At 54.4% G+C, this 24,540-nt stretch overlaps 1 protein-coding gene across 2 annotated transcripts in view; it reads right to left on the bottom strand.

The window, feature by feature from the left end:
* RPS6KA2 (ribosomal protein S6 kinase A2) overlaps positions 1-24,540 on the bottom strand; it is a 192,314-nt gene that overhangs the window by 43,989 nt on the left and 123,785 nt on the right. For both annotated transcript variants that reach the window (XM_079148246.1, XM_079148245.1), the window contains exons 4-9: positions 15,632-15,712; positions 13,260-13,339; positions 9,937-10,043; positions 7,072-7,109; positions 5,581-5,723; positions 874-944 (exon numbers count right to left, since the gene is read on the bottom strand). In XM_079148246.1, coding sequence (XP_079004372.1) covers positions 874-944; positions 5,581-5,723; positions 7,072-7,109; positions 9,937-10,043; positions 13,260-13,339; positions 15,632-15,712 — 520 coding nt within the window. The remainder of the gene's footprint in view (positions 1-873; positions 945-5,580; positions 5,724-7,071; positions 7,110-9,936; positions 10,044-13,259; positions 13,340-15,631; positions 15,713-24,540) is intronic.

Genomic DNA, 24,540 nt, shown 5'->3' with positions numbered 1-24,540 from the left:
AAGATCATGTGCCCTACACACCCCACAGCAGAGCGGGCCCAGAGAGGCACAGATGGCGCTGCTGGGACAGACCAGTCCATGGGAGACCACAGGCCGGCATAGGCTGGCACCCCCACGCTTCCTCCACCTACCTCCCACCCACATCTGAGGAACTGGGAGGCTGGTCGCTGCAGCGGCTCAGGCGACTGTGGGTTTCACAGATGTCATGGCCCTGCCTGCAGGGGGTTCTGGTGGGGGTCTCAAGGTCGGCTTCGCGACTTCTCTTGTGGAGTGATCCCAATTCCACCCCTAGCATGACTGGGAGAAACTGATCTGGGTCCCCACCACCTCTTTTGCCCTTCTCTAACCCTTTGCTCAGCTCACATTGGGGACGTTATGACCAGGTGGCCCTGGGGTCAGACTCCCATGGTTCTGAGAGCAGGTCTCTTTGCTTGGCAAGTTCGTCTTCCTGAGAATGGGGTGGAACTGCCCAGTCAGGCACATTCAGGCACATGGCCAGAAGGTGCCCACTCGGGCCAGCATCAGGCAGGCAGGAAGTGGGCGACCATGGAAACAAGGTCAACAGGAAGAGCAGAAGTCTGAGCTTGTGCTAAGAATGTCCCAAGTTCCCCGGGGAATCTGTGTGCCACCTCTGCAGTAACAGTCCCCTGAAGGAACCAGCCATGGGGCCATCCATGTGGTTCTTGGTGAGGAAGCACCCTGGAAGGTGCGTTGCAAACACTCTGAGGACCCACCAAACCCCGCCAGTGATCCCGCTCACAGTTGGCGTCCATGTGCTTGTCCCCATGGCCACCACCTGCTCCTCAGCCCCAGGGCAAAGGCGGGCTCTGTCCCAGATGGTGCAGGCATGTGCTGGGGTAGCACACCACTCACTTGAGGATGAGGGCCATCGTCTCCTTCCGGTCCTTCCCCTGGAACGGCAGTGACCCCGTGAGCATCTCGAACTGCAGAGCAACATAGAGAAGTGTGAGTTCATTGATTCTCCCAGATCCCGGCAAGTGGGGTGCTCGGGGCTGGCAGCACAGTGGGGAGATGCATGAGTGAGGGAAGCAGAACGGTCACTGCTGTCCTGCTCGGCGGGTGTGGTGGAGGGCTGGCCGGGATGGGGAGGGTCAGGTTCTGTGGCTCTGGGGCAGTGGCCTGGAATCCCCAGTCCATCAGACGTGTATCTCTGACCACCCCTGGAACGAGGGACTGGGGCAGCAGAAGTCCTCTCCATACCACAACACCTGGGACCTAAGGGAGGTGTGGACACATCCATCTTCCTGTGTGTTCTCGTCAGTTTAAACCAAGAAAGTAGCTTGTTCTGTCTGCTCTAGTCCTATTTAATTTTCTCCTACGTGTGTCTCTGCTCCTCTACAATTTATCCTGCTGCATGTTTTCTTTGTGTCATGAAAGTCCTGGGAAATACACAGAAGTGGAAAGACCACAATTGCATTGTCTAGAGAGAGCCACCCTACCATTCATTATCTCCTCTCAGCACTTTCTTCAAATGGTTTCATTTTTATTTTTTTAAAAGTTAAAGTTTTGTGTACTCAACTTTTCACAGAATAGTACAAAACTCTCTGTGCGCATCATAAAATCTGCAGCATTCCCTGTATGGCCATGCCACTGCACCACTGTGTGCCTACTGGTGGACCTCAGGGTGTCTCCAATGCCTGCCAACTAACACTAGACTGAAACTAACCCAAGTGTTCCTAAAATGTCCAGGTGTCTGTAGAGTGAAATCACGAGCAAGGAATGAGTCAAGCCTTTATTGATGTTACTGGTCTGCTGCCAGAAAACAAAATGTTAGGAGAGAGAAACTCCTGCCGGTTCAGGAGTCTGAGCCCACTCTGCCACATTGGGCTTGCTGTCAACTCTGTGTGCTGCTGCCAATACACAAACGCTAAGCAATGAAGAGCAAGAGCAAGAGGATCCAGGTGAGAGTCCAGAACAGTCAAGTGTGATCAGATTGGAAGTCCAGGATGCTCTGCCGAGCAGATGAGCCACTGGCCGGGTAACGCAGGTGAGCCTCTACAGCTGACCTCAGAGCGAGGGTGAGTCCTGCCTGAAGGGACCCCTAGTGAAGCCAAGCAGGCCACCCACGGCAGAGGCAGAACCCACTCGGATGGTACTGGGGCAGCTGAATGAGAAACCTGTGAGGGGACATAGTCACAGGGAGCTAGGATCCTCGTCCATCTGGTGGCGCTGGGTAAACTGCCTATATCACTGCAGCAAACACTGACGGCTCAGAGCTCAGGTGCAGCCCAGGCTCTGCCCCTCACCTGCTGGGCCAGGCACTGGACTGCAAGGTTCTGACAACAGCACTCACCTGCCAAGGCCATTCCAGGGTGAGGCCAGTTCATGCCTCCCAATCCCTAATACCAGGCATCTCCCTCAAGAACTGCCCAGGGGCCTCCCCTCCCCAGCAAGACCAGTGGGTGCACCATTACAGAAAACCAGTTCCACCAGGGGACCCTCCCAAGGCTCCAGTGGGACATCACTAAGCATCACTTAAGACCCACCTGGTGATTGCAATGAGAATTTGGATGCACTTGCTGTTGCTGCTACCCAAGGAAGTGCCAAGGGCCAATACTGCCAGGGCCACACCTGCCAGGGCCACGCCTGCCAGGGCCACGCTTGCCAGGGCCATCGTCTGGGGCGAGGGAGGAGGAGGGCAGCAGCCCGAGAGCGCATGGGAACAGCCGTGGGACCGGGAGCCTTGCTGTGCTCCTTGAGCCTCTGTCTGTGCAGAGGAAGGGTGAGTGCTGCCTCCCGCCTCGCTCAGTGGGGGGCCGTGCAGACCACGTGCTGCCTGGGGTGCTCACGCCCGCTGCCTGCCAGCGAGTGGACTCTCCTGCTTCTTGAATCACTGTTCTTCCCCTGTGGGCCAGGGACACGGGATGTGGAGTCCTTCTGACTAAGCCATCCAGCAGGGAGTGTCTTGTGTGCAGGAGGAGGGGCTGGCCACTCCTGGTGCTGAGCAGGCCACAGTGGCAGGGGTCCCTCTGGGAGCAGGGTAGACCCCCACATGAGGTGCAAGGGCCCCAGAGGGCTGCAGGGCACCTCTGTCTTCACTCTTTGCTGGGGGAGCAGACCTGGGGCACAGGGCTGCTCTGTCCTGGGGAGTCAGGGGAGGTTCGTGAGACTCTCTCAAGTGTTGGGGAACGTAGGCATTTGCCATGGGAGGTGGGATTGTGCAGGAGCAACACTCGGGAGTGGAGAAGACCAGAGTAGGAGAGCCAGGAAAGGCCTCCAGAGGCAGGACTCTGGTCGGGGCCGTGCAGGACTCGCGAGGGAGCAGCTGCCGGGAGCAGCTCCCGGTACCACCTCTCGTGCTTTCCTCCTTGGCTGTCCTTTCAGTGTGTCCAGTCATCTCCTTGATTTGCAATGACTTAGATCAGAAAAGAATTTACGTCTATTTTATATTATGGGATGGACTGTGTGGTCCTTCCCTCTACAGAAGCAGATTAGAGGACTGTCAGGTGGCCCTCAGACTACTCCAGCCGGTCGTGTCTGTTGGTGGTCTAAGACTGCGGTTCTCTCTGCTGACCTTCCCTCTCCAGGTTCTGGCTGACCTCTTGCTCTCTTAACCATCAGGCACCCTGAGGGACAAGGGGCAGCATCTCATGACTTCCATCCATTGGACAGTTTTATCCAAGCATGACTGAGGACCAGTCAAAGTCCAGATTTAATCACTTGGTCCACCTCTTTGAGTCCTGGAGGTCTCCCAGGGGAGTTCAGGGCAGGGTCCCTTGGAAACCTGGACTTGCAGGGTGGCTGGCCATGTCTCCAGAGAAATCTGGGTTCTCTGGAGGGTGGGGCTGCAAGAACAGGGACACTCCTTGGACCTGCAGCTCAGTGTCAGTGAAGGTTGATACCAGACTTCCCAACCAAGTCCACAGCTGGTGGGGGGGACCTCAGGGAGGTGCCCCCAAACCAGCAAACACCTGCCACCCACACTCTCAAAGAAAACCAAGATATGTGGATAGGAGCAGAGCTGTTTATGCAAAAATCATCTTGAAGAGAGCAAAGAACTGTCTCACTATCTAAGGGAAGACACGCGGATCTGAAAGAAGCTGAGAGGGAGCCTGAGAGATCTCTGGCTGGTGGTCTTCAGGAGAAGGAAGAATTGCATCCTAGCTGCTGCTTTACAGGGTGAATAATCACAAATAGCAAAACGCTGTCCCCTCCCTCCTGCCAACATCGCTAGACCCTTGAAGATGCCCTGTGATTAGCATAAGGGCCTGTTTGATGGAACAGTAATGGAATCAGGGCTCTGCTTGACCAGGCGGCTTCTCACTGAGGGCTAACTTTCCTCGGAGTTCAGTGGTGGAAGCAGAAGTGCTGGTCCTGCGGGCGGGAGTCACCCTGACTGACATGCACATCTCCTGTGAGCTGAGCCACCTCCAGGCTGGTATAAGGGCCATGGCCCCACAGTCAAAGGTCAGCGTCCTGTGTCCATACAGGCAGGGTTCTGAGCCAGGGGCCAAAAACAGGACAGACTTGGGCATGTGCCTGAGATTACCCAGGGGCAGGTCTGAACTGAGGCCTGCAGCCCTGGGTCCTGCAGGGGCAGGAAGAGGACGGCCGTGTCCATGAAGGGATCCGGTGTACAACACTGTCACATCTGCTGAAGGTCTCATGGCCCGTTTCCTCCTTTTATAAATGCACAGATGGGAGCATGTTGGGACAACCCTGAAATGCCATGATCCAGGACTACCCATGTCAGATTCCAGTGTGTCAGTGTGGCCCACGCTGAGGGCAAGTAGAGGTCATGAGGGTGATGCCTGGGCGGGGAGAGGAGTAGGGAGGAGGAGCACCTGGGGATCAGGAAAGCTGGCGTTCCCACTGTGGCCGTGGGACACAGCTTTTGATTACATGTGCTAAGAAGTAAATTGGTTTCTAGATGTAGGTGTAAGTACATTTAACTCATGTGTACTTTGGTTCATGCCAAGTTTTATGACTGAGTTAAAGGAGTTTGTGTTTGGAATAAGAAAATCCATCCACGCTGGGGGTGGAACCCAGGGGCACTTTACCCCTGAGCTATATTCCCAGTCCTTTTTATTTATTTTTGTGGTGCTGGAGATTGAACACAGGGCCTTGTGCATGCAAGGCGGGCACTCTACCAACTGAGCTATATCTGCAGCCCTGGTCCTTTTTATTTTTGAGCCAGGGTTTCATTAAGTTGCCTAGGCTGGCCTTGAACTTGCTCAGCTTCCTGAATTGTTGGATTACAGGTGTGAACGCAACACCATGCCCAGCAAGAAACACATCTTTCATGTGGACATCACTGCCTTCCCTAGAATCCTCCTCCAGTCTGTAAGTGTTACGTATGAAGGCTTGCCCGCTAAGGGGTTTGCATTCCTATTTGACTCCCAGTTCCATTTTCTGGTGGTGGGAATTTGGGACTGACAGGAGGTGAAATCAGGAATCACTCAAAAACTCACTCCTCCCCGCTGCCCAAAACACCACGAGGCTGCTATGCATGCCTCAGGCCCTTTGTCCCTCACTCCAGGCCCACTGGGTCACCCTGGTGGGCAGTCCATTGCAACAGCTCCCATAGTGCGGAGGCACACTGCGGAGGTCAAGCCTTACCATGAGCACACCAAAGGACCACCAGTCGGCGCTCTGCGTGTGTCCCCGCCGATTCACCACCTCGGGTGCCATGTATTCTATGGTCCCGCAGAACGAATAGGCTCTCTTGTCATGGTCGATGGCCTCCTTGCTCAGACCAAAATCTAGACATACGCACAGCACAAAGCACATCCTCAATCTCTGATCCACATTCAGGACAGTGTCTGAACCTGTTGCTACTGTCTGTGCATCACAAGTTGGCTGCCCCCCACCCCGTCCATCTAGGGGCAATATCTCTGCCTGGAGAGCATGACCCAGCCCGAGCATTGGGCTGGCAAGCCCCTGAGGTCAGAATCTACAATGTGAGCAGATTTCTTTGTGAATGTACAAATTCCAGAGTGCCTTGTAACAATATCAAGAAGTTTATTTCTTAGCATCAGACATAAATTTCCCAGGAGACCCTTTTCCATAAATAAGTACCATGGAGGATGACAGAGCTGTGGCTTCAGGTCAGGGGACCTGGGATTGACAGACAGGTGTCACAGCTGCAATAAGACAGGAGGAAGGTGAAGGAGGGCTGAGGGCTCCCTGGGAGAAGGACCCTGGCTGGGGAGGCAGGAGTGGGGTGAGACCAGCATAGGGAGGGGCAGAATGACCACACCCTGAGCCCAGAACCCATGAACAGGTGCTCTTACAGGGCAGAAGGGACTTGGCAGTGTGATTAAGTTAAGGATCCCAAGATGGAGAGACCATCCTGGATTATCTGGGTGGGCCCAACATCATCGGGAGGGCCTCTACATGAAGGAAGGAGGCATAAGTCCAGAGAGAGGCTGGGAGTTCGGCACTGCTGGCAGTGATCGGGATGAGGCCCCAAGGCGAGCGATGGGCCCGGCCAGGGCTGGAGAAAGCAAGGAGAGGGCTCGTTCCCTGGAAGCCCAGGGGTGGGGTGCGGCCCGTTGGCCCTGAGACCTGCGGCCTCCAGACCATGAGATGGCAAGTTGTCCATGTTGCTCTAGGTCACTAAGCTCTGGCAGTTTGAGACAGCAGCCACAGGAAGCTATTGTCAGTGGAGAGTCTTGCAGGATGGATGTCCTCAATCTGGGGGAACGTGGCAGCTGCGGCAGTTCGGATGTAAACAGGGAGTGTGGTTAGGGAGCAGCTGCTCTGGGCCAGCAGCCGTGGTATAGGCTGTTGAGGCCACAGCAGGGTTTTAGGATGTGTACTGAGGGTAGCCATGTCGGCCCTGGTCAGCACTGGCTCAGGCTCTCCGCCCAAGCGGCCATGAAGCTGAGCCAGAGCCCGAAGGTGGACCAGGCAGGGGTGGAGAGGGGACAGCCTGGGAATCTCAACCTTTCCTACCCAATGAGGGTCCACAGCACAGCCAGCCCAAGTCCATGAAAAATTCGATCAGATCAGAGACAAGTGTTTGGCAGATTAACTGAGACTTTGAGGTGGTCCCCTAGTTTACCGGGGCTGAGATGAAGTCACCAAGGGAAATGGTCTTTTACAAACCTGTGATCTTGATGTGTCCTTCTTCATCCAGGAGGATGCTGAAAGAAAAGGAGAGAAAGCTGAGGCCTTAGCAAGACCAATATTGGGGGGCACGCAGAGCACAGAGCCCAGTCCAGGGTGGATGGCAGCACCTGCTGCATGAGCTGGGTCCTCAGATGGCCGCCTCCTGCCCACAGCTCCTGCTAGCTCAGAACAGCTGGAGGGGTCCCTGCTCACTTATGAGTCTGGGGTCTGCAGGGTTTAGATCTTATTGAGACCCAGGGAAGGGCTGGAACCTTCTAGCCTGTTCTGCATGTGGAAGAGACGGTGGCCCACAGGGACTGGGAGCCTCTAAGGAGGAATTCTTTCATATGGAGGTCCTCCAAGCCCCGAGACCCCTTCTCCCTCCAACACTCCCTGAGCATGGCTCCAGCTCTTGGGACCAATCCCAGCCTCTAGTGGGTCCTGAGCACAGGCTCAGGCCTCAGATCCTAGGTTCCCCAGCTTTATCTTGTGATGAGAACTGGTATCGGCTTGGCCCTGCTGTGGGCCACTGACCCGTCTGATCCCCATCCAGCCTTCGTCACACCACGAGTGGAAAGCTGCTCTGCTGGTCACAGTGGTCCTGCTGAGGTACAGTGCGCTCCTCTGCAGGGAACAGAGGTGGGCTAGAGAACAGGGGTGGGGCCCTGGGCTGCATCAAGGAGCCCCTCTTCCCTGGGACTGCAGACTGGAGTCTGGGGCTGGTACCTTGAGATCCTGCCACTTTAACCCTCCATATTTTGGGGTCTGTCATTAAACCCTGTTCCAAGAGATCCTGGGAGGAATAGCCTAGTCCTAAGAGCCAAATTCCAAGGACATGTATGACATCTCTCTTAACCACCAGAAAAGGAAACTGCCTAGGCCACAGCATGGATGAACCGTGAGGATGTGATGCTGCATGAAGCAATCCAGTCACAAAAGACAAAGCGCTGTGGGGTCCACGCAAGGTGGTGGCTTGAGTCACCAAATTCATAGAGACAGAAGGTAGATTGGAGGCTGACAGGGTGGGGGGGTTAGTGAGTATGGGGACAGTTCCGGCTCTGCAGGGTGAGCACAGCCCTGGAGAGGGGTGCTGGCGATGGTGGCACAACCCTGGAAATGTGCCTGACGCCACCGAAGTGTGCACGGAGCCAGGGTAAAGTGGTAAATTTGATCTTGTCTGTAAGTTAACGTGATTAGGAAAATCTGCCATGGAATTAGAGAATACCTACTGCTTTGCAGAAATGTGAAGGCAAAGCTTGCAGCATATTAATTAGATGACACATTATAATTAAAGAAGCAAATGTTTTTGTCTTTGCTTTTAGTTATACTCAGTCTTTGCCCAGAATTAAACAACTTTCAAGATTCAGTTCCTAATAATTCTAACTGAACAACAAAGCCTTCTTCACCTGGCAATTAAGTAACACTGTTTCAGCTGTAAGGATCGCTGTGCCCTTTCAAAGGAACCAGCTCTGCTCTCCTGCCTTGACAGCGCTCAGCAGGGGCAGGCTTCCTGCCCACAGGGATCAATCTCAGCTGTCAGCACAGACATTTTCAACCCAAGGCTCAGGAGCTAGAGGGCCATTAGGTGAGGTTAACTGGAGGTGACCTTTGCCGTGACCCTCAGAGACAGGCCAGGTTGTTGCTGTCACCTCCTGACCAGGGACGGGTAACAGGGAGGCCCAGGGTGCAGTGTACTGAGGGGCACGTGGTCACATTTGCTGTGAAACTGCAGCATGGCCTCCTGCACCTGCAGCAGAGGGAGACAGTGTGGGGTGGTAGCAGCTGCCCCTCCTGAGGGTTAAGGGACAGGGCCTTCTACGCCATTTGTGAGTGCTTCTGTGGCATGGCCAGTGAGGTTCTGCTGACTGGTAGTAAAGCAGAGCTGTGTGGGGCATGCCCAGGCGGATACGCTCAACATCTTGCCACCTGGCTTCTCAGCAAACCCAGACACCTCCACAGTGACAGCCCTGTCTGAGAAAGCAGCCTAGGGACGTGCTGGTCTCCCTCAGGTCAGGGCAGGTGAGAGGGGTGACGCGCAGCAGGGGCTTGTGCCCATCCCTGACCCAAGTGCCCTGGCCTCAGGGCATGGGCTGGGCTCTCTAGCATGCCCATGATGTGGCCCCACCAGGTGACATGCATCTGGGGCCAGTTATGAGCCAGTCTTGGGGGTATGCTGCTCAGTCCTACTGGTGGAGAGACCATGGTTTTACCCAGGGACACCTATTAGTCTGTCCCCTAAACGGGTCACTTGTAAGAAAAGACCTGGAAGGGACATCGATGTTTAAATTTAGACTAGATTAGCAAATTATCTAGAAATAATAATACAATAGATTGTCATCACTGAAGATCCACAAATCTGAGCAGGTTTTTGGCCTGGGGATTCTGGGCCACTGTCTCTTAAATGAGCTCTTAGGAAAGCTACGCTTTCACCTAGAAATGGGCCAGTTTCCAGGAGAAGCCACTGGACTATGGGCTGCTAGGCTCCGGGCAGTAGTGGGAAGGTCCCTGAGTGGACACCTGTGGGGGGGGGGGGAGGGGGCACAGGCCTAGTCTGAGCGCTCCTCAGGGCAGAGGCACCCTGCCCAAGGGATGGGACCTGGTCAGCCACACCTCTACAGCCTGGATGGGCGCCTGTCCTCCTGTTCTGGTGAGGGTCAGGTGACAATTGGCCTGGGAACTTCCTACAGAACCCAGCAGGCCCACGTGTAGCTGGCCCTCTGCAGGGTGGGGAGGTAGCATCTGCTCCCTTCACTTGGAACTCCAGTGTGGGAGAGGCCAGCATGCGATCGCCCGGCACTGTGATGCACCCCTGGGCAGGAGTACCGAGTGACAGCCACTCAGACATGGGTGAGTCTCACTTACTTCTCGGGCTTCAGGTCCCTGTAGATGATCCCCAGGCCGTGGAGGTGGTCCAGGGCCAAGGCCAGCTCAGCCAAGTAGAACTTGACGTCCTCCTCGGTGAACATCACCTGGCAAGGAGAAGAGCGGCCCTGCCTGCTGGTTTTGGAAGACCTGCCCGGGAGCCAGCACTCATCCCGAAGGCAGGCGGGTGGAAACCCTGGGCTCCCCCAGGGCTGCTCTGGCCTTCTAGTGGGAAGGCGAGCTCTGCACGTGGTCTCGAGGCATGGAGGACAGGAGCATGGTGGCAGGACCCTCAGGGGCAGCTCCTCCCTCGCCAGCCTGTCCTCCTCACTCCCACAGATCACCCACTCTATAGGCTTATATTTAATATCAGTGCTCTTAGCAAATAACCAAGCCACTCTGTGAAGGTCGGGAGAGGAGTGGAAAACTGGTCTCCATCTCATCTCCCTCTCATCTGTGTCTTCCCCGCTCGGGCTGATGCAAGCTGGCAGCCTGCTGAGCTGCTGTCTGCCACCAGGGTCAGTGCGGCCAACGCACACACAGCTCCTCCAGCCCAGGAGGCTGGCAGGGGAGGGGCTCGTTGGGGTCAGGGACAGGCAGCCATGCTCCTGGCTCTCAAGGGGCTGGGGCAGCCCAGGCTGGGCACTGACCCGGCTGGGATGCCCTAAGTGCATCCCTCCTTTAGGAGTAAAGGAGGCCCTAAGTGCATGCCCTCCTTTAGGAGTAAAGGAGGCCCTGGGGCCAGAGCACTTCAAGACACTGGCTCAGGATGGGGACGCTCAGCCCCCCGGCGTTAGAAGAGGCTGTTGTAGTCACATCAATGGGAAGCTGGATCCTCATCACAAACCACTGTTGAGGTTCCTGTGAGAAATGATTCTGCAGGAGGGGTCCATGCTACTGCTTCTCCCTGAAGGCACACACAGGGCAAACCCACATGCAGCCAGTTTCCTTGTGCGCTGACTCGGGAAGATGGTAGAGCAGAGATGGGGTGACACAGGCTGACACAGCACTCATCTCACAAGGGACGCTTCCTGCTGGGGCTGCAGAGTTCTGCAGGGGACTGACAGGTGCTGCCAGCCCTGCTGGCCCGCGGGCGGGATCCCTGTTCCCCCTCCCAGTGTGACCAGTGCCTTTCCTGGCTGGGTGCGTCTCTGCACTGGATAGTATGTCCACTGGCTTGCTCACTCAGGCTCTGCCACTGTCCTTCCTCCCCTACTGACCCTGCCTGGCTGTGGGCTGGCCACCGTGGCTGGTGTGCACTTAGTACTCCGAGGGAGGCTGCCCTGCTCTGCTTTTCAAGTCTCAGGGCACATCTCAGCAGAGTCCCCAAGCACAATGACAAGCAACTGCCCTGTGCATGTGAGCTCCTTCAAGGCAGTCCCAGTGACCTGCAGGGGCAGGATGCTGTCCAGGGCACCGTGGGCCCAGGCCACACCACTAGTTCTACTCCCCTGAGGAGGCTCTTATGCGCTCACTGACCTTGTTACATCTCACGTCACAGGTTCCTGCTCATGACTGCTGCCTTTTGTTCTAAAAGACACCCACAGAACAGACCTAGATGCTGGACAAAAGCAGACTCCAGGTGGGCAGATTTCCCCTAGATGAGACGGGTGGGAACAGACCAACAGCTACCACGAGAGGGACCAGCAGGGCCAAGATGGCCTCCTGGGAAACCTGCACAGGGCAGGTGGTGCTGCTGGACAGGGACCACACTGACGGGGCTTTTTCCTAGAACCGGGTCAGATTCTCCCAGGCCATTATTGCCCATGTTACAAGAAGCCCCGTATGCACATGGCGCCACCATCCTGGGGGCTGCCAGTCAACAGGGAGAGCAGCCCTCGGTCTCCGGGCCCCACTCCTGCTTGGGGAGCCTCTCCCCTTCATCTACTGCTCATCTGGAGTTTTCAGCAGACAGGGAGCTGCTGCAGAACTGGGAGGAGGAGAAAAGGCAGAGCAAACAGACTCCACCAGGCCGGAGACGACCCTGGGGAGCCGCCGTGCGCTGTGCTGCCCCGCGTGCCCCCGTTCGTGGCTCGGCAGGAAGTGGTACCACTTGGAAACGCTCCAGTGGAAAGCCCTGCATCACTGCCATCGGACGGGGCCCAACGAGGCAGCGGGCTTCAGCGGGGTTCTTAACTTGCACCTCTGAAAACAATTTCAGGATGTGTCAGAAGCAAGTCACCAGCAGAGACTTATTAAAGAACAGCACAGCAAAGACAGAGACACCAAAAGGCAGGTGCAACACCCCTGCCTCTCAGAGAAGGCAAATGATGTGCTCCGAGCCTCTGACTATCGGTGGGGTCTTTCTGGGGAGAAAGTGGAGGTTCCCAGGTGAGCGCTTGTGAAAATCAAGCCCTGGTCCACCTGAGGGCTTTGGGTTCAGAGTGTCTCTCCTGGCTGCCAGTCTGGCCATGAATCAGGTGTGGGCGTTCGGCCTGGGGACATTTCAGTGCTTTGTTCTAGCTGCTCTGGGACAAGCACAGGCTAGCTGCAGGAAGGGAGTGGCTGCTCACGCTCCCGGATCCTCTCCCTCCAGTAGGACTCTCTCCTGGGGTAGCTGCCCTAGCTCCTCCCACGGGCCTGGGCAGAATTCTGGCTTTCTGTACCTGTAGAACCGAGCACCCCTCAAGTCATGAGGGCCCAGCGCCTCCCTGGTGCACTGAGTAGCATTCTGGAACACTCCTATTGGAAGTGCTGGAAGTCAAGGTGAACTCTGGGGTCATGAAAGAGCTCATGGAACTCAGGCGGCGTGTGTAGACCCGACCAGACGCTCCTGTCTTGGCCCCGCTGGTCCCTCTCGTGGTAGCTGTTGGTCTGTTCCCACCCGTCTCATCTAGGGGAAATCTGCCCACCTGGAGTCTGCTTTTGTCCAGCATCTAGGTCTGCTCTGTGGGTGTCTTTTAGAACAAAAGGCAGCAGTCATGAGCAGGAACCTGTGACATGAGATGTAACAAGGTACAGTGAGCGCGTAAGAGCCTCCTCAGGGGAGTAGAACGAGTGGCCTGCCCCGGAGGAGCTGAAGCAGGTGTAGTGGAACAGTTTTCCCAGTGGTCACCATCACCTCGCCGTGGGCTTCCAGCTGCTCTACCCAGGGCAGTGAATGGACTGAGGCTTCAGGGCTTCAGAGGATCTCTGGAGGAACTCGGCTCCCAAGACCTTCCAGGGACAAAGCACTCCTGCAGCTGGTACAAGCTCTTGAAAACCGGCATCCCCTCCCCACACCAAGCATCACGCACAGGCCACACACCCCCAACACTCACACAGCACTCCCCCTTTCCCTCCCAGACAGACATTCGTGGAGGAATTCCCGGAAGGAAGCCCACCTCTTTGGACAGCCTGGTGAAGAGATCGCCTCCCCGCAGGAAGTCCAGGATCAGGTAGAGCTTTCCTTCCGTCTGAAAGGCTGTGGGAGAGACACGGCTGAGAACAGCAGCTGTGGATCTGCTCTGACACAGTCAGTTCTAGTGCCCAGTTTCTCTTGGGCAAACATGACTATTTAGCCTGCAACCTGTCACTCAGAAGCACAGGGGAGCCTGGAGAAGCCCAGGGAATGCGGCAGGACACCACGTTCTGGTCCTGGTTCTGAAGGCCTTGAGATGTTCCTTTCCCTGCCCTTTCTCCCCTTCCTCTGAATCACAGGGAAGCACAGGATTCTGAGGGAAAACACCTGTACGTCCGACCTGCCCTTGCAGTGCCACCCGCGTGGGCTTTGCTTGCATCTGGGTCTTCAGACCTGGCTTTGTAGGCTGTCTGAATGGCCTGAGGAGTGCCGTTCACCTGGGAGCTGCACCCTCACAGGCAGGTGCAGCGGACCCAGCTTCTGACTCCTTTCATGGCAGTGTGGGTGACTGGTTGCCCTATTTGTGACGAGGGCTTGTGTCCTAGTTTGGTCACTGTGCCTGACAACTTTACATTTGTTTCAGGCCACAGACAGTCTACATAGCTCTTGAGCATGCTTAGCACTGGAGGGTCTGGAAAAACCAGCCACCATTACTACTACTGCGATGGCCAGCCCAGGTTAGGGAGGGATTGCAGACAATGGCTGCCAGGTCAGGTTAGGGAGGGTCCGCTGACTGATGGCTGGGTCAGGTTACAGAGGGGCTATCAACTAACACTGGTCCAGGGTAGCAAGTGGCTGTCAACTGTGATGCCAGGTCAGGGTCAGTGAGCAGCCCTCAGCTGGAGGGCCCGTCCAGACCAGGAGGGCTGTCATTTGGCATCTATTTTATGTACACTGGAAGTACAGCTGGAGGGGCCTGAGATCTCCGTGTCTGAGCCCCTTTCGTTTCCCCGAGTCAACGCTAAAAGCATCATCACAGTGGGCTTCAGAATCCCAGCTCCAGCTGGAGGACGCTGTGGGAACTGTGAGCTGACGGGTGGATGAGCGTTCCATCCAAGGACTGTCGGCAGTGGCTGATCTTGTGGTGGGCCACAGGGGGCGTAATGCAGAGGGCCTGCTGGAAAGCGTCTGTGAGATGCCCATTTCTTAATTTCTCCAGAAGAAAGTCCCGGGAACCGACTTGAATGGCAGGTGGATGGGACCTGACACCAGCCAGTCAGCAGCAGGGGGGTGGGAGACAGCAGGCCAGTCTGTCCCACCTCGCCCACCGCACAGGGGAGACCAGAACTGGAGCTGCCCACAGCCCAGAAAGGGCCAGAGTCCCCTGGCCTCTCTGGGTTCACAATGCATACTAGCCTTCCATATTTCTGAGTGGACAAGCCACATGACTTTCGCTTTCTCAGTAATTCCAGGAATCGGGCAGGGAAGCGCTGGGAGCCTCCTCACCCTGCCCCGTGCGTGTGCTCACACCTGCGCCGTGCACAGCCTCACTCGCTCCCTGCACAGGCGCACCCCGGAGCCAGCAGCAAGGAGCTGGCTTTGTTGTCCGGTTCTGCACTCTATCCACATTAATGATCAGAGGCAGAACTCCAGTGTGGTGCAGCACGACTCCAGCCACGGCGGGCGACTTCAGGTCTGTTTGACCTGAAGTTTTTGCCCACGGGTCCTCTGAGGAGAGACAGAGGCAGAGAGCAGCAGAGACACTGCGTGGAAAGCAGACATGCGGCCTTCAGCAGCTTACTTGACCTGATCCTCAAAAGATGTAAATCATCACCGCCGCTGAGTGAAACTTTTGAAAGTATTTTTAAAAATTATTTTTTAGTTGTAAATGGACACAATGCCTTTATTTTTATTTATTTATTTATATGCAGTGCTGAGGATTGAACCCAGTGCCTCACACAGCTAGGCAGGTGCTCTACCACTGAGCCCCAGCCCCAGCTCGTGAGTGGAGCTTTTGAATGCTCAGGGGCCACTGTCTTTAGATGTCTCGAAATACGGCATTTGCTTAAAAGGTGATGCGAATGCTTGGGCCTTAAAGAAACCATTGGTTCAAAAACTATGACAAAAATATGCTGCGGCTCACCCCAACACAGGTCAGAGCTTCGTGCTGATTGTCAATGATGACAATTTAATAATGATGGACGGACAGCCTTGGGATGAAAACAGGACATCCAGCTCTCTTAGGGGAGAAAAATCAAAGGAGACCAAGGGTTGGGACTCAAATGACTTCACCCCAACAGGGAGGATTCCGAGACACAGGAGACTCTTCTGACTGATCCACTTTCCTTCAGCTGCCTCTGCCCGGGAGAAGGTCACCCGGGCGCTCTCAGCCGTGCCTGCTGTCGCTCCACTTACCGTAGTGCAGCTTCACGATGAAGGGGTGGCTCACCTCTGCCAGGATGTCTCTCTCCATCTTGGACCGCACTCGGTCCCGGACTGTGGGACAGAGACAAAGGGCTTTCAAGGGGTGGACCTGGGGTGCGAAGGAACACTGAGCACAGAACATCAGAAGAGTGATTCTTCCCACTCTTGAACATACACAGAGCTTGAAGCAATATGACGATCATTCCCACACCCTCCACCTCGATTCAACGACTACGGACATGTTGACACTTCTCCTCCTCTATGCTCTCTCTTGCCAAAATCATTGAAAACGCATCACATGCACCATGACGTTTTACCTGTAGGTGCGTTTGCCTGTGTCTCCTGAGAGCAAGGAAAAGTGCTTTTACCTCTCTAATCAAGAGTAACATCTGAAAACTATCGATCGTCCCTTGACACCTTCTGACGTCCAATCCAGGTTGAATAGCCCGTGCCGTTCACAGTCTTTATTGTTTCCAACTTGGGGTCCAGTCAAGGGTCACACACTATGTTGCCCACTCACTCACTTTTATTTTGCTTCTATAAAAGTTCTACACCTTTTTCCTGTTGAATTTTTGGGAGGTCCAGGGCAGTTTTCTTGTGGAACTATCCACACTGGGGGTTCGTCTGATTGTGGGTTCTCTGACCCCCGTATTTCCTGTTATCTAAGGTCAGGGCTGGGGGCTTTGGAAGAATGAGGCTGGACAGATGTGATGAGCAGGTGCTGTATACCTGGATGGCCCAGCAACAGGGGGACCTGCTGGGCTGCCCTCCCAGTGATGCTCAGGGCAGTGACAGTGGCCAGTACCCATCTCCACAGAGATCTGCAGGTCCTTTCCTAAGCAAAAAGCAACCTGTGGGGCAATATTCTGGCAGAGAATAGCCTGTGAATTTCCTAAGGATCTTTCATCCAACAATGTTAAGGATCACATAGGAACGAGCCATCCATACCTGAGTCATTCAGGGCTACTAAGTAGCAATTTATGCATTTCTGATAGAAGTGAAAATCAAGGGGAAGCTTGCCTCTGTCTCCACGGAGACCATGGGCCATGGGGACACAGTTTAATTTAGTGTGTTTTAAACAATCACAATATCACTCTTTTGGTGTTCACACTGTCTCAAGCTTAGCCATCTGGAAGAACATATGACCAAGTTCTGAGGAAAAACAAATGAACAAACAGAGAAAGAGCCACTTGAGGACAAGAAGAAGGTTGAAATTGGCAAGCTAGCTGGCACACGCAGGGCAGCGTCCAAGCGACCCTTCCCGGCCCCAGGAGGTGAGGGCAGGAAGTCTTCAGACACTCTTGTTATGACAGACACAATGTACACCAGTCCCTGGGCCAGCACGTCCTCATCCACCATCTGGCTTGTGACACGTACCCCTGAAGTCGTTTAAGAAGTCCTTCCCCAAGGGTGGTATGACACAACAGTCAAAATGGCGAAATGGACTTGGCCGCCGTTGGCGAGGCTGGGGGACGGGAAGGGCCCAGCACCCTGCAAACAGCTTGGCAGCACAGAACTGCCCGTGACCAGTGCACGGCTGAGGCCCGCGTCCTAAGGTTGCGAAGCCGTGACTGGACGGGTATCCGCAGCCCGTTCACAGCAGCCCCACTCACAACAGCCCAAGGCGAAAGCGCCAAGTGTATGTGCAGAATGGATCAACAAAACGTGCCTCAGAGACCTGAGTGACAGCAGCCGGGCGAACGGCAGCATCGCATGACCCCACTGACAGGCGGCACCCAGGTCAGGTCGCCTGGGAGCGGGCAGAGCGGCAGCTGGCGGGGACTGGCAGGAGGAGGAAGGGCGGTGCCAGCCTAAGGGTGTGGCTTCTGCTCTGGCGGAAGGTGTGGGCGTGGCGTTCACGCAGCTCGTGCTCTGGGTCACTGACGCGGGGCTACGTGGTAGACACAGGTTCGCGGCTTCACCACGACTGAGAACCAGGCCTCCCTGTAAGGACAGTTGCCCACCCTGCCCTCCCACCTCGGCGCTGACTTCTGCACGCGGGTGGTCGAGCACCCTGGGCCCACCTTGGTCTCGTCACAACAGTTACTTCCCCTGGCTGGTCTGAGAAGGTGCCAAGTGGTGGCCTAGTGGTGACTGTGGAGCCGACAGCCTGGCTTCCAACCTGGCTCACCGTGGGCTGCTCTCCACCTCTGTTTCTCCACAGAAGCAGGGATGGGTGGCTCTACCCACAGGGTCAGCATGAGAAGCAAATGAGGCAGCACACAGCGAGCGAGGCGCTGGCCAGGCTCCTGCCCCACTGTCCTTGGCAGTGCCCTTCACTGCATAGGAGATACCACGGCGTCCTTCTCCTCTGGTCCACTGCTCCATCTGGTCCTGTGCCAACACAAGCCCCTGCCGCTGCAGGGGGGCAGAGATGGCAGCCCTGGGCTCCCCAGGAGGCAGAGTGTGGGCAAGGCTGCAGGAGTCAGAGGTTCCCCGGGGCCTCAGCACCTGCCTCCTCAGGAACACAGTATGGAGGCAGAGCCAAGTGGCCCAGGACACACAGCAGACCTTCCCACCTGAACGAGTGGAAGCAGAATCTCCCTGTTGGAAAGGCCGTGGTGAGCAGGAAAGTCAATGTCACTGTACAGAAGAGGAAACTGATGCTCACTGCATCAAAAGCAGCCGCTCAAAACCAGATGGGGCAGACCCTCCTGCTGCCCACTGCTGGGTACAGGTCACTGCCACTCTGAGACAGCCCAGAGGACAAAGTGCTCAGGAGGGAAGGATACACAGCGGCTCAGTGGAAAGGGTGTGAGCTGGGCTGGGATTGGGAACCGTTCCCAAGCAAGCAGAGCGGGACACACTGCCCTCGGAAGCCCAGGCAGTCGCTGAGCACTCAGAGCAGCTGCATGTCCCTGGCAGAACCTGTCTCTAGAGTGACGACCCGGAGCTCAGAGACCCTTTCTCCTCTCTGGTGGTGGTCATCGTGAACCTGCCTGTTGAGGAGGTGGGCTGCAGGTCACTCCTGCTGTCTCTCCTATGTGTCACTTGAGCAGAGTTGGAGTGGTTTGGATTCTGAAGTTTTGTCAGGGTGGTTTCTTTCTCTGCAGCTGAATTAGGAAATGGGCCTCAGGATGGTGAATCTGGGGGTATCGACAGCAGGGGAGCAGGGATGGGTCCTCCCCATCCTTCTGTAAATCAGGCAGCTGAACAGTGAAGCCACAGCTCTGGCCGCAGACTCTTCCTCCACTTCTCGCTGCCCACCTCTGCCTCTTCATTGTTCCTGTGCTGGCGTTTGAGACGCAAGATGAGGCTCTGCCCTCCAGGAGTGAGAGGCAAATGGGGACACACAGGAGAGGGCAGCAGTGGGGGCAGCCAGCTGTGCGCCCGTGTGGCTGGGGGAGCCCTGGCAGGTCAAGGGAGGCGGCTGGACGTGGCAGGGAGGTTTGCACAAGGGCTGGACCGCAGAGAGAACGGCAGCTCGGGAGGCTGTGGGAGCACAGAAGCCTGCCAGGGCCTGGGAGCAGACGTGTGGGTGGGGCCTGGGACCTCAGGAGGAGGCAGGAGGACGAGTCCTGGGCAGACACACGCCTGGCTGGTTGGATGCCCCTGGAGAAGCAGCAGCAGGGCCAGTGGGGTCTGGGAGCCAGCCCTGGGGCAGGTGGGGAGAACAGCCCTGCAGGAGGGAGGGAGCTGCTCACCCTGGACCTCTGGCCTGGACTGAGGGTCCGGGTGTGGGATGCACAGTGGTCAGGGAGATGTGGACATGATGGCCAGAAGTTTTGCAAGAACTGCAGATGTGCACACCCACCCATAACAGGGGCCATCCAGGATTCACAGTAGGAGGGGCCTTCGGAGGGTCCTTGTGGGGGCCCTGACCCCCCAGGGGAGGGAGAACAAGGAAGCCCCGTGCTGCAGTCAGCAATGGGGAGAGCAGAAGACAGAGCGGGAGAAATCAAGACAGGGAACAACCATGTTGCTCAGCAGGGGACGGCCATGGGTGAGGGACGTGGGAGCCCACACAGAGGGCACTAGGGCAAGGGTGGGGTGATGAGGGAACTGTCTAGTCCTGGTTCGGCCCTGGGACTAACGTTGGTGACCCTGCAAACACTTTGGTGTGACTTTGCAAGTTTTGATGTCCTTTTCTATTACAAGTTAATCTGTTTATTCTGGGGAAAAAACCCTACTTTGACAGAAAAAGCGCTCACTCTGAAACATGACTGTAGTAATGGTGGAATTCACAGGATGCTGGTCAGCACGGTGGTGGCATCAGGGTGCTCTCCACTCGACCTGATTCCCGAGAAAGGACTGGAGACTCCAGGATGGATCTGGGACTAGTGCCCAGCTCTCAGCAGAGGACACAGGCGGCAGAAGGAGAGGGGATGTTACAGAGAGTGCCACCTGCCACCAGTAGCAGGTTCCAGGGCTACGGCAGGCGGGAATCCCGAGAGTTTCAGGGAAGTTAGTGAAAGCAAGACGGAGAGCTACGTGTTCAACACGAGATGCAGAGGCTGCGGCTGCTGAAGACCCTGGGAAGAAAGAGTAGGAGCGAAGGCTGAGAAGGACCTGACCAGGAGTGTGGCCACTCAGAGGCCAAGGGTGGAGTCACAGCAGGCAGCTTGCCCTTCCGGACCATCAGAGGGGTGTGCTTCTCTGCCTCCTCCTGGGAAACCTCGGGGACTCCCAGCCAGGCTTCCTGACGGCAAGACCCAGGCTGCGAAGGACTGCAGGATACGGCCACTCTCAGCCCCGCTTCCCTCTCCCATGCCCGCAGCTCGACTCTGCCTCTGGTAAGGTCAGCTAACATCCTGAAACACGAGAGATGTCCTGGAATTCAGGTCCACTGGGAATGAAGGACACTGTGCAGCCGCAACTGCCATCACACAGAACTGTAAGGGAAACCAACGGTCACAGTGAGCCTGGTAAGAAGCCAGAGGAAGAAGTCAGACTCAGCTGCCAAGGGGCCGCCTGGCTGGAGGAGAAACCACGTGCTCTCCTTCCCACGCCACAGTCCACAGCAAAGCCAGCAAGATGTCTAAAAATCAAGCCTTAAAAACACAACTAATGTAAACACTTACCCCATGTCTGGACGCAGAATAGCACAAGAAATAACAGGAAAGATAGACTGAGTTGCAAGACACCTACAAACTGGTCAACTACAATGATCACACAATTCACAGACAAAGGAAAAAATGGAGTTCTCTTAAAACGAAGGGCTGTCACGTCTAAAGCCCAGAGCAAGGAGCTGGGAGCCCAGGCCCGACAGTGGGTGGGACTCGTGAGATGACGCCTGGGCTCGGGGACATCTGAGAGGACTCCGAGGTGGCGTCAGGGCACACGCCGACTGGACCCGTGGAGGGGAGGGAAGGCCGTGCCCACGCCTGGTCAGGGTTCCACTGCTGCTGATGGCAGCCTCGCGGTGGACCGCGCCACATTTCCACACGTCAGCGCAGGGACAAGCCAAGCAAGACGCTGAAGGGCAGCCGCCAAATGGCAGCGGCGCGGTGTCTCAGACGGCAAGCCTGGTGCTCGCCCTCCTGGGCGGCTGGGAGGGTGGCCGGTGTGTGGGTTCTGGCTCTGCCGGCAGAGCAGTGGAAGCCCTTCCCAGCACCCGCCCTCGTGGTCACTCGTGTCCACACCCAGGATGAAGGGAAAGGCTGGACCTGGCTCCACCTGGCTGACAGCCAAGTGCACGCGAGCTGCTGCTTTGATGGTTAAGAACTGCGAGGCGATTTGATCCCTAGGAACAAAAGGGAGACCCAAAGAGGGGGTTCCTCGCCCTTCCACTGCCACTGTGTCGGCGAGTTACAGAAGTGGAAGCCGAGTCTAAACACGCACGCCAGCTGCAGGGAAAGGTCAAGAGCCTCCCGGCTCACACGGCATCTGGGCTGCCCGGGTGATTCCGGCAGACCTGGTGCAACGCAGACCCCAGCTGCCCCCCTGGAGGGAGCAACGCAGCCCAGGCCGTGGCTGAGGGCCGAGGAGTGGGGGAGCCAGCTGTGCCCGCCTCCACTGATTTCCAAGGGAAGGGCCAGGCAGAGCCACCTGGGGCCGTCCAAAGCCAGGGAGCGGGGACCCAGAGAGCCAAGCCCTGCCGGCAAAGCTCTGGAGGCAGGGTGCCTGCCCTGGTGTGTCTGGACACAGGACACAAGCCAAGGGAGACTCTTCAGGACCCAAAGGCTCTTGTGTCTGCCGTTGGCTCTGGACTTCCTGGGACCCACGGCTCCTCTCTTACTCTTACTTCTAGGAACACTGCTGTATTTGAAGGGTGCCTTGCTTAATTCCACAGGCTCATAGCGGGAGCGTAATATGCATCAGGACAAACCAGGCTGTAAGACTCACCACACCTGGTTTGGATCAGATAATTTGATTCTTGTGAGTTTATTCTGGAATAAAATCAAGACTCTTGAAACTGTTGAGATGGAATGAATGTGTTATGCAGGTGATGGCATTAACTTTCAAGAAGCAGGGGCAGAAGGCTTTAGACTGAATGTCTGGGTTCCCCCAGATTCAGATGTTAAAACCTGACCCCCACATGATGGTGTCAGAGAGGAGCCATGGAGGGCAGCTGACCATGCAGTGGAGCCTCATGGGTGGGATTACGTCCTCATGAAAGAGGCTCCAAGAGCTCACTTGCTCTCCATCCTATGATGACCCTGGCGATGCAGCTGTGAACCAGGTGCAGGCTATCCTCAGACACAGCCTACTGGAGCCTTCCAGCCCCAAGAACTGAGAGAAATGAAGTGCTGCAGTCTAAAGCTATCCAGTCTATCATGTTTTATTATATTATGATGAATGCCAAAAGAAAATTTAGGGTAAGATGAAAATAAATGTGATTCTGCACATGATTATCTCAATAGATGCACAAAAAGCAATTGGCAGAAATACAACACGCATTCACATTCAACTAGGGATGGTAGGAACATACCTCAACACTGTAAAAGCTATATACATTAAACCCAAGGCCAACATCATTCTAAATGGAGAAGAACTGAAAGCATTCCCTCTAAAAACTGTAATAAGACAAGGATGCTCTCTTTCACCATTTCTATTCAATACAGTCCTGGAAACTGTAACAGAGCAATTCGGCAGAAGAAAGAAATTAAAAGCATATTAACAGGAAAAGAATAACTCAAACTATTCCTATTTGCTGACAACATGATTCTAGACCCAAAAAAACTTCACCAGAAAACTTCTAGAACTCATAAATGAATTCAGAAAAGTAGCAGGATATAAAATTAGTAGTCATAAATCAATTGTATTCCTATACACTAGTGATGAATTAACTGAAAGAGAAATTAGGGAAACTATCCTATTCACAATGGCCTCAAAAAAATTTTGGGGAATCAATCTAAAAAAAAGAGGTGAAAGACCTCTATAATGAAAACTACAGAACACTAAAGAAAGTAATTGAAGAAGAACTTGGAAGATGGAAAAACCTTCCATGCTCTTGGATAGGCAGAATTAACATTGTCAAAATGGCCGTACTACCAAAAGCGTTATATAGAGTTAATGCAACTCCTATGAAAATTGCAATGATGTTCTTCATAGAAACAGAAAAAAGTTATGAAATTCATTTGGAAAAATAGGGGCTCAGAAAAGCCAAAGAAATACTTAGCAAGAAAAGTGAAGCAGGAGGCATCAGAATACGAGACCATAAATCACAGAGCCACAGTAACAAAAACGGCATGGTGTGGGCGTGAACGCAGACATGCAGACCAAAGGTACAGAACAGAAGACACAGAGACAAACCCACATAAGTACAGTTATCTCATGCTAGACAAAGGTGCCATGAACATACATTGGAAAAAAGACAGTCTCTTCAACAACTGGTGCTGGGAAAACTGGAGATCCATATGTAGTAGAATGAAAATCAACCCCTATCTTTCATCCTGCACAAAAACTCAATAAAAAGTGGATTGAGGATCTAGGCATTAGACCACTAATAGAAGAAAGAGTAGGCCCAACTCTTCATCATGTTGGTTTAGGAGTTGAATTCCCCAACAGGACTCCTAAAGCACAAGAAGTAAAATCAAGAATCAATAAATGGGATGGTATCAAACTAAAAAGCTTCTTCACAACAAAGGAAACCATCAAGAACATGAAGAGAGAACCTATAGAACAGAGAAAATCTTTTCTACCTATACTTTAGACAGAGCATTAATCTCCAGGATATATAAAGAACTCAAAAAACTTAACACCAAAAGAAAAATAATAATAACCCAATCAATAAATGGTCTAAGGAACTGAATAGGCATTTTTCAGAAGAAGAAATACAATCAGTCAACAAATATATCAAAAAGGTTCAACATTTCTAGCAATTAAGGAAATGTAAATTAAAACTACACTGAGATTCCATCTCACTCCAGTCAGAATGGCGATTCTCAAGAACACAAATAACAATAAATGTCAGAGAGGATGTGGGGAAAATGGCACACTGATACATTACTGGTGGGACTGCAAATTGGTGCAACCACTGTGGAAAGCAGTATGGAGATTCCTCAGAAAACTTGGAATGGAACCACCATTTGACTCAGTTATCCCACTCCTCAGCAAACAACCAAAGGACTTAAAATCAGCATACTATAGTGATGTGGCCACAGCAATGTTAACAACAGCTCAATTCATAACAGCTAAGCTATGGAACCAACCTAGGTGCCCTTCCACAGATGAATGGATAAAGAAATTGTAATATATATACACAATGGAGTATTACTCAGTCATTAATAAGAATGACTTCATGACATTTGCCAGTAAATGGATGGATCTGGAGAGTATCTTGCTAAGTGAAATAAACCAATTCCAAAAACCAAAGGCTGAATGTTCTCTCTGACATGCATCTGCTAACACACAATAAGGCATGGAGGAGGGAAGAATAGAAGTTCATTGGATTAGACAAAGGGGAATGAAGGGAAGGGAGAAAGGATGAGAATAGGAAATAGAGTAGAACGAATCAG

The sequence above is a fragment of the Sciurus vulgaris genome (genome assembly GCF_902686455.1).
Source record: "Sciurus vulgaris genome assembly, chromosome: 7".
Classification (NCBI taxonomy): Eukaryota; Metazoa; Chordata; class Mammalia; order Rodentia; family Sciuridae; genus Sciurus; species Sciurus vulgaris.
This window is presented reverse-complemented; position numbering and strand designations above follow the sequence as displayed.